The following is a 14,192-nucleotide window of genomic DNA, read 5'->3' as shown; positions in this document are numbered from 1 at the left end:
GAGAAGTAGCTTAAGCTGATGGGCCCCATTAGCACAGGCTTTCGGGTAGAGAGCCTCAGGTAGCCCGGTCCAAAAAAAAAAAATCCCTTACCACAAAGCAGTTATAAGGTCAAATAAAAATAATTAAAATGTTGTTAATTGTATCTCAGTACCAACACCCTAAAATTCGAGCATGTATGGATGTTGTTCAAAATGCCACATGGACTTTTCCCCAGTTCATCAGCCCTGTGAAGGTCATTGACTAAAAATGCCTCAGGAACTGTCCTTACTATTGTTATTGCGTGGCCTCCAGTGGTTACTTCATCTCATCTGCCCTCCAGGACTGCACGCCGAGGACGGCTTCTGTTAAGAGGGGGAGTTTGTGGTGGCCCTGTACAGGAGTTGCTCTCCTGTACCCTTTCTGTCCTGTGTGTTGGACTCTATTTCAGTGTCCCCTGAGTCCACCTTCATTATGTGTACATTAAATGGTTAATAGTGTCCTATGTTTTGTAAGTCACTAGTCATCTCTTTAACTGAGCTGTAAAGACTATACCATCTGTCTGCCTCAGTAAAACTGCCATTGTTCTGTAACTTTTCATCAGAGTGATTATTTGCCCCATGTTTAGCTCAGGAACAAGAGGCCATACCTCGGGTGGTGCAGAGAATAACCACGCCCTGGCATCACGAACACAAGGGGTTAATGCCATCTGCCTCTAGGGTAATAACATCTGCCCTTTCATCAAACACCTTCACCACATTATGACCAGATTTCAGTAATTCTTACCTTGTATTGTGCGCTTAAAAAATGCTTTGCAGGCCTCACAAGATGCCACCCCATAATGATATCCAGATGCAGTGTCGCCACATACCAGGCACAGTCTCTTGGGGACAGACCTCAATACACATTGCATGGTGGGGTCATCACTCAGAGATGGGGGGCTATCAGCAAACAGCTTCTCACCATTATCAGAAAATCCAAGTAAAGCAGTGGGAGAATCCAGTCCCTGAGACTGCCCCCCAACAGACAGTCCATAGCTGCTGCTTGTGTCCGACATCCCTCCGGGGCTAAAATACCCCCCTGTGTCCATCTGTAGTGTAGGACTGCTGGGCTCAGCTTTAACCTGAAGGTTCAGATTTAGATTGTGTGATATCCCACACAGAAACCTGAAAGACAAGAGACAAGAGTGTATAAGAAATATCATATGTGTACATAAAGAAACACACAAAATATCCATACAGAATAATAATTGGGATCCGTCCTACACACAGGGACATGGAACTGTTACTTTAAAGGGGTTTTTGATACGTCAGATGCCTTTAAATTGTGGCATAAACAACAGGCTCTAATATATGCTGTATGATAGTAGGTCAGATTGTACCCATTAAATAGCGCCACAGATTCTAATCAGAGTAAACAATTGAAGACCACTGCCCCTTCATCATCATCCAGACCCCCCCCCCCCCCTTTAGTTTTCTACTCACCTCCCCTCGGTGGGAATGAAGGGTGAGCTGGTCCGGGCCATCTATGCTGCAGGGACCGTCTGGTGGGGAGGGTTAGTCGTTCCGGGCTGTCCGTTTTCACCGGGAGGTTCTCTTCTCCTCTCCGGGCCGGCCCCGGCCTAGTGATGCTGCCTTGACGACGATCAACAGGGATGTTCATGCGCAGGGACGTCTGCTGCGCACGAACTTGCCTGTGCGTCCTCGTCAAGGCAGCATCACTAGGCCGGGGCCGGCCCGGAGTGGAGAAGAGGGCCTCCCGGTGAAAACGGACAGCCCGGAACGACTAACCCTACTGTCAGTAATGGGCAATTCAGAGCCTTATGTTTTGGGGAATCTTAAAACATCTTAGCCCCTATCCAAAGGATAGGGGATAAGATGTCTAATCCTGGGGGTCCCGCCAATGGGGATTTCCACTGCAGCACCCCAGTCATCCGGTGCATGGAGCGAACTCCGCTCCGTGCAGGATTACTGGCCACTACAGCCGTCGTGCCCCCTCCATTCATGTCTATGGGAGGAGGAGTGACCGTCACTGCCCTCTACAGGTAGACGACACACTTCTCACTGAGAGTGCTGGGGTCCCGTCCCGGTGATCGCAGGGGGGCCCCAGCTGTCAGACCCCTGCGATCAGCTACTCATCCCTTATCCTGTGGATAGGGAATAAGCTATTGTTGGCCGGAGTACTCCTTTAAGAATTATTCTTGAAAACAATTACTAGTATTCATAAGCGATTGCCTGGTATAAATGAGCGATAAGAATGGTGACTATATGGACTTTCAATGTTTTCTGTGAACGGGATGAATGGCGCTTTCTTGCTATTCGTATTGGGTGGGGAATGGTTCATGTAAAAAGACTGTAGGGACGCGGAAGACAATATCATCCCATCGTCTCATTTAACTGCATTGATATCTAGTCCTCTACCCTATGTAGATAAGATGGAAGAACACAAATTGTTAAGCAGAAAGACCCCACGCAACCTCCCGATTGTCCGCGCTCAGCAGACCCCATTCCAACGAGACTTGTCACCGAGAAGGTGAGAGATGATAATGATAGCAGGGAAAGCGTCAGACCCCATTATAAAAGCTGACATGAAAGGAGAACCTGTTTCACGCCTTCTTCCCTTGATATCTCGATCAATACCGCTCAATGGCCTTTGAAAGAGATGCTTAACATAGATTCTGTCCATTTGACTGGCACCCCCTGGAGAATTTTTCGGAGGTAGGGACAGGAACCGCCTAATCTCTCTGAACATCACAGCCCCCATTTTGTGTATGTGAACAGCCACATGTCATTCCGCTTTAGAACCAAACCGAAAAGGACGGACACTTGGACCACCGCCTTCACGGGCTGAGATGATACCATATAGTCCACGTATAAGGGGGGAAATTTACCAAGACCGCCATTTTCCATGTCGGTCTAAAGTCAACCTCCGCCAGCGCAGGAGTTGCGGTAATTTCCAGCACAATTTCCGCTTTTGGCTGTCCAGGCATGCTGGGAGAAAAATAGAATTGGGGGGTATTTCTTTGTAGTTGGGGGCCTCTTCATGGGCGGAATTTAGAGTTCTGCCTTATATTTTTGTCGCCATTAAATAAACAGCCTCTTTGTAGCCTGAATCCAATTTAGAGGCTATTGGTTATTAAGTAGGGCAGACTTTCTCAACCAGTGTGTCTCCAGCTGTTGCAAAACTACAACTCCCAGCATGCCCGGACAGCCAACGGCTGTCCGGGCATGCTGGGAGTTGTAATGTCGCAACAGCTGGAGCCACGCTGATTTAGTGTGTCTAAAAGACTCTCAGAGCCCTGAGACCTGAATCATTGCTTTCCTGACTAATAAGTGGCAGTAAGGCCTTTGGGCCCCTGTTCATCACCTTGGACCCATCTATATCTACACTTCTTCTGACTTCTATTTAAAGGGGTACTCCACTGTAAAACTTTTTTTTTTTTTTTTTAAATCAACTGGTGCCAGACAGTTAAACAGATTTGTAAATTACTTCTATAAAAAAAAATCTTAATCCTTCCAGTACTTATCAGCTGCTGTTATGATCCACAGGAAGTTCTTTTTTTAAATTTTTTTTATTTCCTTTCAGCCTGACCACAGTGCTCTATGCTGACACCTCTGTCCATTTTAGGAACTGTCCAGAGTAGGAGCAAATCCCCATAGAAAACCAATTCTGACATGACAGAGGTGTCAGCAGAGAGCACTGTGGTCAGGCAGAAAGGAAATTCAAAAAGAAAAGAACTTCCTGTAAAGAACCCCTTTAAAGGGGTATTGCAGTTTCAGTATAAAATGGTTCTACTTTTTGATATCAGTTCCTCATGGGTTTTTAAGATCTCTGCTTGCTGTCATTGTTAGGCTAGGCCCACACTTTCATTTTTCAGAGGCCTTTTCAAAAATGAAAGAAGCGATCTGATTGGTTGCCATGGGCAACAGTTCAGCCTTTTCTCTGCTCAGATTATGATCTCCCCCCCATGTGTCTCCTTGCCCTAACAGCTATCTATCAGTGACAGCAATTTGGAACCTGAGTAGCAGCTGGCAGGTTCCCTTTAATGACAGCAAGCAGAGATATTGAAAACAATATGCAATTGATACAGGAAGAATATTGAAGACTTATATAACAAATACATATTATAAATACATATTATAGGTACGTTCACATGCTCATAACTAGCAGTGGGTTCCCCACTGCGGGAAATCTGCAAGTTATGCTGCCATTCACTTGTATGGGACCCTGGACAGTCCGAAATAGCGGAGGTTGTGCAGATAGCCAGACCTATCGAAGTCAATGGTAGCGTAAAACCCGCTGCTAGTCTCCAGCGTGTGAACGTACCCTTAAACAGACACTGTCATTTGATCAAACTTTGCATAGATCAATAGTACAAAGGAATATAAGACATTTTGTAAATATATCTTACAAGAGAAAAATGCTTCTTTCTCCTGTTATCAAACTTCCTACCCCAACCTCCCTCTCCTGCAAGACTATATTCCACTCTGAAAATCAGCTCAGCTTTGTCCTGTGTCTGTAAGACAAGTCTATGGAGAGGGGAGGAGGGAGTTCTGCCCATCAGCTCTGGGAGAATTGCAAATTAGAGATGAAGCCTGCAAAGCAGAAATCTGCTGAAAAAATCCCATATACAAGTTATAAAATGGGCAGAAATAGCGCTGCCCCTCATGTATGAAAGGTACGGAATAATTTATGTGAAGCAGATCACTTCTCTCTCCTCTAATCCAGTAAAACGTAACCTGCCGCTGACCATTCTGGACATGTCCATTATTAATCAATATCTGAAACTCTTCATTTTCTCTGTCAATATCTTGAAGGGAACTTTTACATACCAGGGAGCGAGGGAAAAAAGAACCTATTTAAAAAAATAAAATAAAATAATGTTTTGCATCCAGAAATGAATGCCTTTGTGTACAGACAAGGTGCTGTAAGGTGCTGCGCAATGCATTGTGGGACACCGAAGACTATTACTTTATCTGTGATAGGTGTGGAATTCTCTTGTATTATCTCATTTTCACAAGCGCTCAGAAGCTATGTTTACACGGCGGAAATTCCTGTGCAGCAGAGTCCCATTGGTTTCAGCAGGATTTTGCTGCACCATGCACATGGCGGAATTTCCTCGGCGGAAACAGCTGCCGCGGAAATTACAATTCTGGCCTCTGCAGAAAGAATTGACATGTCAAATCAACATAGCCAGAAGGTAATGGGACATTATAAGTCTACCAACCTCTTTGACAAGGGATCTCATTCCCTGCACCAGTGTTTCCCAACCAGTGTGCCTCCAGCAGTTGCAAAACTACAACTCCCAGCATGCCCGGACAGCCTTCGGCTGTCCGGGCATGCTGGGAGTTGTAGTTTTGCAACAGATGGAGGCACACTGGTTGGGAAACACTGTCCTACTTAATAGCCAGTAGCCTCTAAACTGGATCCAGGCTACAAAGAGGCTGTTTATTTAAAGGGGTACTCCACTGCCCCAGCGTTCAGGGCACGCCCCTTGTTCCGTCACGCCACACCACCTCAACGCAAGTCTATGGATATGTTACGATCACAGCCGTCCACTCCCTGCATTCTAAATGAACGCAGGGTGCTGCACAGATAGGGGATAAGATGTCTAGGGGCGGAGTTCCCCTTTAATGGTGACAAAAATGGGAAGGCAGAACTCTAGATTCAGCCCTCGAAGAGTCCCCCAATTCCTTTGTATTGCTGAAGCAAAATGCCACTACTACACTAACCGCCCCCCCCCCCCCGGTTCTGTGAGGCCATAGTCACACGGCAGAAAACGTGCAGAATGTCCGCACGGATGATAAGAGTGAACATTTTGCACATTTGCATGTGTTAGGGCTGCTCGGAAGTGCGCCTCCTCAATAGACGGCAATGCAATTCCAAGCAGAATCCACAGAAACAATCAACCTGTTGCCGCAATCAGGCATTCCACAGTAGATGTTTCTGCTGCAGAAATTCTGCCGTGTGCACAGTGTAGAAGAATCCCATTTAAATCAATAGTAGGACTCTGCTGCAGCGGAATTTCTGAGCAGAATTTGTGTGCTGATTCCACTCGCAAATTTGGCCATGTGAACGTAGTCTAAGAGGACAAATTTTGCATGTAATGTGGAAGCCAGAATTCTTTAAATAGATAGATAGATAGATATAGATACGAAATAGATTGATAGATATAGATATGAAATAGATAGATAGATGATAGATAGATAGATAGATAGATAGATATGAGATAGATATGAGATAGATAGATATGAGATAGATAGATATGAGATAGATATGAGATAGATAGATATGAGATAGATAGATAGATAGATATGAGATAGATAGATATGAGATAGATAGATATGAGATAGATAGATATGAGATAGATAGATATGAGATAGATAGATAGATATGAGATAGATAGATATGAGATATATAGATAGATAGATATGAGATAGATATGAGATAGATAGATATGAGATAGATATGAGATAGATAGATATGAGATAGATAGATAGATATGAGATAGATAGATAGATACAAAAAAGGATAAGTTGGTCAGCACATACTGATACACAACTATTGCACGGACCAGGCATACAGGAGCACGCTGCTTGTTTTATCTGTATCTTTGTGCCAGCAGTGTGCTGCTGTATTCTCCTACTTGTAGATAGATAGATAGATAAATAAAAAAATAAAAATAAGTCCAAAGAGCAGCACAACCACAGCAGGTAAGTACAATCTATTTGGTGCAAGCAGTCATCTGGTTCCTGGTCAGGGTCACCATGTTAAATTCAAATAGCAAAGGACCGCAGCACACACAGGTAAACTTCAAAATAGGTGAGTATTTATTGCATCTTCACAGCAAAATCCGGTGCTACGTTTCGGCAGTCTCTCACTGCCTTAATGCTTGAAAAAGGCAGTGAGGGACTGCCGAAACGTAGCAGCGGATTTTGCTGTGAAGATGCAATAAATACTCACCTATTTTGAAGTTTACCTGTGTGTGCTGCGGTCCTTTGCTATTTGGATAGATAGATATTTGATAGATAGATATGAGATAGATATGATAGATAGATAGATAGATATGAGGTAGATATGATAGATAGATATGAGATAGATAGATATGAGATAGATATGAGATCGATAGATATGAGGTAGATAGATAAATAGATATAGATGGATAGATATGAGATAGATAGATATAGATACAAAATAGATAGATAGATAGAAAGATATGAGGTAGATAGATATGAGATAGATAGATAGATATGAGATAGATATGAGAGAGAGAGAGATAGATAGATAGATATGAGATAGATATGAGATAGATAGATAGATATGAGATAGATATGAGATAGATAGATAGATATGATATAGATGCATATGAGATAGATAGATAGATATGAGATAGATAGATAGATATGAGATAGATACAAAAAAGGATAAGTTGGTCAGCACATACTGATACACAACTATTGCACGGACCAGGCATACAGGAGCACGCTGCTTGTTTTATCTGTATCTTTGTGCCAGCAGTGTGCTGCTGTATTCTCCTGTTTGTAGATAGATAGATATGAGATAGATAGATATTTGATAGATAGATAGATAGATATGAACTAGATAGATATATATGAGATAGATAGATAGATGAATAGATATAGATAGATAGATATGAGGTAGATAGATATGAGATAGATAGATAGATAAATAAATAGATATAGATAGATAGATATGAGATAGATAGATATGAGATAGATAAATAAATAGATATAGATAGATAGATATGAGATATATATGAGGTAGATAGATAGATATGAGGTAGATAGATATGAGGTAGATAGATATGAGATAGATAGATGGATAGGTAGATATGAGATAGATAAATAGATAGATAGATATGAGATAGATAGATAAATATATATAGATAGATAGATAGATTAGATAGATAGATATGAGATAGATAGATACATAGATAAATAGATAGATAGATATGAGATAGATAGATACATAGATAAATAGATAGATATAGATAGATAGATATGAGATAGATAGATACATAGATAAATAGATAGATATGAGATAGATAGATACATAGATAAATAGATAGATATGAGATAGATAGATACATAGATAAATAGATAGATATAGATAGACCCTTTGATAGATAAGAGATCACTGTGTATGCAGGGCTCATCTATCAGATCCTCCTGTGAATACATGTATTCTGTCTGTATCTGATCATTCAAGAAAGTGGTTAATAAATTGAATATTCCCAATATTGAATGAATAGAACACTAGTGTATAAGGCATTAGGATACATTCATACATGGGAGATCTATTGAAGAGTTTCTGCAGGGTGTGTGTGTGTTTTATAGTTGGGACAGTTGGCAACAAATCTGCCAAGTGTGACCACAACCTTACAAGTATCTGATACTTTATATCAAAATATTTATCTCTAATCTAAACCAATAACTAGTTCCAAATATTAATGGTTTAAGAAATCCCATTATCCTCAGGTGCTACCTTTCTGCATTTCTCTTCGAGAGAAGTGGTGTCCTGGGAGAGAGTAAGATTGTCAGCTGTGGCAAAACTACAACTCCCAGCATGCCCGGACAGCCAACGGCTGTCCGGGCATGCTGGGAGTTGTAGCTTTGCAACAGCTGAAGGTCCACAGCTCGGAGACCACTGGTATAGAGGCTGGGGGAAGTGTGTGTGCAGGTGATAGAAGTCCAAGGTGCCTCCAAAAAATCCTAAAATTCTTTACAATTTTTATTATGCCTTATAATGGCGCAGATGCTGAAGAACCTCTTTTTAAATAGTATCTGCACCATTGGTTTATATGAAACACCCTCTATTCGTTTTCAAAAGGAAGGTCTGCACAACAACAAAAACAACAAAAAAGGCATTTTTAAAACAGTTAAAAAAATATATTGCAGAAAAACCTCAATGGCACCGCTACGTGTGAACACAGCCATAGGCATCCAATTGGATGCAAAAAAGTAATATCGGACAATTATATAAAAAAACAAATAAATTAAAAAAAATTGCATTTCTTGTAAAAATCCTACTTTTTTTTTTTTGCTCAGTTTCGTCCTTTAAAAAAAAAATAAGTAACAATAATAAAAATTTTATAAAAATCTGATTTTATGTATATAAATCAGATGTTATGTGTATGTATATAAATCAGATGTTATGTGTATGCAAGTATGCAAATAAAGTTTTGTTCCCTTTAATACTGCGCATGCGTAGAAAGAAAGTGAATGTGCGATAAACCCGTAGAAATTCATGTAAATCATGTTAAGAAAATCCGATACGACTCTCGAATGGTGTCGAAAAAGCCTCGAATTTTTCACCCCTTGGAAACGCAATCGGACCAAAACTGATGCTTGTTGTTGTTTTTTTTTTTTTTTAGGATGATTTTTAATTTTAATAGAAAAAAATATATAGCTACGACTAGAGAAACGATTGTTGGCGTTTTTTATTTATTTATTATTTTTTTTATTTATTATTTTTTTTAATTAATAATAATAATAATAATAATGGGATTTTGTAACGGACGTTTTTAATGGTTTTGTTAACGGGTCATTATCACGGATCTTTAAAACGGAGAATTCTATAGTGTGTAAGTGAGCCTTGGATGGTTCCGGATGTAGCAGAGTTGAGTTTGTCATTTGGGAAAAGAGGTAATGAAAGAGTAGAGCAGTGTTTTTTGTTTTTTTTTCAAACTGCGGACCTCCAGATGTTGCAAAACTACAACGCCCAGCATGCCCGGACAGCCGTTGGCTGTCCGGGCATGCTGGGCGTTGTAGTTTTGCAACATCTGGAGGTCCGCAGTTTGGAGACCGCTGGAGTAGAGGATGCAGAGAGCAGCCTTCCTGCAGAGGTGGTACTAGAAGGGGTTGGATACTTACGAAGAAGACGGGCGCTTGTCTTGCTGGCTCGTTGGCATATCCAGCCAGGATAATTCTAAGTAATCCATGTGCAGGGGAGATGGAGAATTCTTTCTGGACAGACAAGACCCCAAGCTGTGAAGTGTCTCCAGCAGAGTGCGATGGGAGAGTCAGGACCACTCACCCCCCCCCCCTCCCTCCTCCTCCCTCTTAGAATTTGCATAGAGAGACACTGTAAGGGGGAGATGGGCCACATAATTGAGGATGCACACACGGGCGTCTATGGGGAAATATTAACCGGCTTAATAGAAATAATAATTACAGCGGATAAATTAGCAGCATCCCCCTCCTCCCCCACCATTGCGTAAGATTGTTTATGGCAGAATGTTACTGTCACTTATAATCCCATCAGTCAGCGGGCTGGGATGTATCATCCATCGCTCTCCATATATCTTTATAAGATCTATTAGTAATGGATAGAAGATTGTTACACAGTTATATGGGGAAGATTCTACCAAACGGACCACAAAGTGTCAATAATGTAATCTACTCACAGGTGTAAGGGGGGGGGGGGTACACGAAAAATGTATAGAAAAACATATTCATTGACATCCCATACAAAGACGTACACAACTAGATGTATCCGGTTGCGTAGGGTTTTGTTCTTGACTGTTTTTTTGGGGGGGGGGTTTTGCCTGCGCAAAACCGTGGTCTACTACAGTTTTGGGCACGGGTCTGTCCGATTTTGGGCTCTAAAACTCTCAGCATAGGGTTATGTGGGGTTACAGCGCTAATGTGGTTGGGATATTGTTGTTATGGAATAGATAGAAATGAGATAGATAGATAAGAGATAGATAGATATGAGATAGATAGATATGAGATAGATAGATATGAGATAGATAGATATGAGATAGATAGATAGATAGATAGATATGAGATAGATAGATAAGAGATAGATAGATATGAGATAGATAGATATGAGATAGATAGATATGAGATAGATAGATATGAGATAGATAGATAGATATGAGATAGATAGATATGAGATAGATAGATAGATATGAGATAGATAGATACATAGATAGATATGAGATAGATAGATATGAAATAGATAGATATGAGATAGATAGATAGATAGATATGAGAGAGATAGATAGATAGATAAATAAATATGAGATAGATAGATAGATATGAGATAGAGATAGATATGAGAGAGATAGATAGATAGATATGAGATAGATATGAGATAGATAGATATGAGATAGATAGATATGAGATAGATAGATAGATAGATAGATATGAGATAGATAGATATGAAATAGATAGATATGAGATAGATAGATAGATAGATATGAGAGAGATAGATAGATAGATAAATAAATATGAGATAGATAGATAGATAGATAGATAGATATGAGATAGGTAGATATGAGATAGATATGAGATAAATAGATAGATATGAGATAGATAGGTAGATTTGAGATAGATAGATAGATAGATAGATAGATATGATATAGATAGATAATAGATAGATATGAGATAGATATGAGATGATAGATAGATAGATATGAGATGATAGATAGATTTGAGATAGATAGATAGATATGATATAGATAGATGGATAGATATGAGATAGATAGATATGAAATAGATAGATAATAGATAGATATCAGATAGATATGAGATGATAGATAGATAGATAGATAGATATGAGATGATAGATAGATATAAGCTAGATAGATAGACAGATTGATAGATATGAGATAGATAGATATGAGATAGATAGATATGAGATATATATGAGATAAATAGAGAGATAGATAGATATGAGATAGATAGATAGATATGAGATAGAGATAGATATGAGATAGATAGATAGATATGAGATAGAGATAGATAGATAGACAGATTGATAGATATGAGATAAATAGATAGATAGATAGATAGATAACATCCAATGATTCCACAGCACACAGGAGTTTATCCAAAAAAAGAGAAGGTGATTTATTCCATTCCCAGTGTTACAAAATAGGTGCTACGTTTCAGCAGCCTCACGCCGCCATTTTCAAGCTAGATAGATAGATATGAGAGATAGATAGATAAATAGATAGATATGAGATAGATATGAGATAAATGGAGAGATAGATAGATAGATATGAGATAGAGATAGATAGATAGACAGATTGATAGATATGAGATAGATAGATAGATAGATAGATATGAGATAGATATGAGATAAATGGAGATATAGATAGATAGATAGATATGAGATAGAGATAGATAGACAGATTGATAGATATGAGATAAATAGATAAATATGAGATAGATAGATATGAGATAGATAGATATGAGATAGATAGATATATATGATAGATAGATAGATAAATGATAGATAGATAGATATGATAGATAGATATGAGATAGATAGATATGAGATAGATAGATATGAGATAGATAGATAAATAAATAGATAGATATGATACAGCTAGATAAATAGATAGATATGAGATAAATAGATATGAGATAGATAGATAGATAAATAGATAGATATGAGATAGATAAATAGATAGATAGATAAATGGATAGATATGAGATAAATAGATATGAGATAGATAGATAAATAGATAGATATGAGAGAGATAGATAAATAGATAGATAGATAGCATTTGGCTGTCTGGGCATGCTGGGAGTTGTAGTTTTGCAATAGTGGGTGGCACACTGTGTGGAAAACACTGCTCTAGGCGAAGAGCAAATTATTTTATTGAATATTTGGTTGTAAGATCTTTATTGCTCAGGACTCAGGAGAATTAACCTGAGTAAAGCATAAGGCTAAGTCTCCACTTGGTTTTTTTGTCCTGCGTTTTTAGGGATAAAAAAAAACGCCTGAAAAATCGCCAGTGCAATGTACGTCATCATGCGTTTTTTCTGGCGTTTTTTCCGGCGTTTTTTTCATTTGTGTGGAAATTGCACCTTGGCGGGTTTTTTTTTGGTACGGTACTCAAAATTTGTTGGGTACAAAAAAAAAAAAAAAAGGATGCAGCAGTGATGGAAAATAATTTATTAAACGCAATGTATATATTTTATAACCCAATTTTTTTTTTTCAATTTTTAACATTTTTTATGTAGTACTACTACTCCCAGCATGGAACAGACTGTTCCATGCTGGGAGCTGTAGTACCTACATTAATAGACATATCGCAGCGAGTGTAACTTCTGACACCAGCTGCGATCTGTCTATTAATGCAGGTACTACAGCTCCCTGCATGAAGAAGAGTGTGCTCCATGTTGGGAGTAGTAGTGCCTGCAGTTATGGAAAGATCACTGCGGGTATCACTCCTGACACCCGCTGTGATGCTCCTGTATAATGTATAGATGCAGCGGCCGTTCTCCTATGGTGCCCTGCACGGCCGTATATATAAACATATTCCTAGAACTGTGATTGGCTGGAACCATCTGGCCAATCACAGCTCTGTGGGAAATATGAATATGTGTTTATATACGGCAGAGCAGGGGACCATAGAAGAGCGGCCGCCGCATTTATACATTATACAGGAGGATCGCAATGTCTATTAGTACAGGTAACTACTACTCCCATCATGGAACAGTGTGTTCCATGCTGGGAGTAGTAGTACTACCTAAAAAATTTAAAAAATAAAGAAAATAAAGTGAAAAAAACACACACAATACATTTTTATAATTGTCGGCTATATTTTTATTTCCCCGCACACATAAATTGATCCCTGTTTAAAAAGTAATCACATTTTTTTATAAAAATATATAAATTTCGTTAGATACAATTTTTTCCTTCACTACTGTATATTTTTTTATTTTTTTATTTAATGGTATCTCCATCACTTTTTTGGATTGCTAAAGTCCCAAAAAGATTAAAAACCGCCTGCAAAAACGCCAAAGTTAAAATCCACATATCGTTTTTCTTGGCGATTTCTCACTCCCATAGACTTCTATTGGAGCAAAATGCAACGATTTGGCGAAAAAACGCCGGTTTGAGCGACATACAGAGTTTTTTTTCAAAATGCCAAGGAGCTGAAAAAAAACGCAAAAAAAGTGAAAAAACGCCAAAAGGATAAAAAAAAACGCCAATGTGAAAAAACGCCAAGTGGAATTCGAAATTTGCGATTTCTCATTGATTTACAGCTAACATCTGGCTGCAGCGTTTTTTGGCCAAAAAACCGCCATGTGGCAGAATTGGCGTTTTTCTTTGTGTTTTGCCGGAAAAAAAACAAGTGGAGACTTAGCCTTAGGGTCATGTATATTATGTATTTGTTATATATATATAGGGGGTCAGTACTTTCCTCAGGGAGAGGACACCTCTTCAGGTGTAA

General features: G+C 39.2%; 1 protein-coding gene across 6 annotated transcripts in view; it reads right to left on the bottom strand.

Annotated features, from left to right (window-relative positions):
- LOC130290448 (estrogen-related receptor gamma-like) overlaps positions 1-9,978 on the bottom strand; it is a 43,527-nt gene extending 33,549 nt beyond the window's left edge. The window contains exons 1-2 of one of the 6 annotated variants that reach the window (XM_056538087.1): positions 9,871-9,978; positions 764-1,143 (exon numbers count right to left, since the gene is read on the bottom strand). In XM_056538087.1, the coding sequence (XP_056394062.1) occupies positions 764-1,143; positions 9,871-9,938 (448 nt within the window). In that variant the 5' untranslated portion in view covers positions 9,939-9,978. Of the gene's footprint in view, positions 1-763; positions 1,144-1,461; positions 1,543-2,577; positions 2,701-2,867; positions 3,095-3,772; positions 3,827-8,482; positions 8,579-9,870 lie in introns of those variants that run through there. The other 5 variants (XM_056538086.1, XM_056538091.1, XM_056538089.1 and 2 more) reach the window with 5 other exon arrangements.
- Positions 9,979-14,192: the final 4,214 nt, after the last annotated feature.

Source organism: Hyla sarda, chromosome 9 (assembly GCF_029499605.1).
Source record: "Hyla sarda isolate aHylSar1 chromosome 9, aHylSar1.hap1, whole genome shotgun sequence".
Taxonomy (NCBI): domain Eukaryota; kingdom Metazoa; phylum Chordata; class Amphibia; order Anura; family Hylidae; genus Hyla; species Hyla sarda.
Note: the sequence above shows the minus strand (reverse complement) of the source record. Positions and strands in the feature narration are given on the sequence as shown.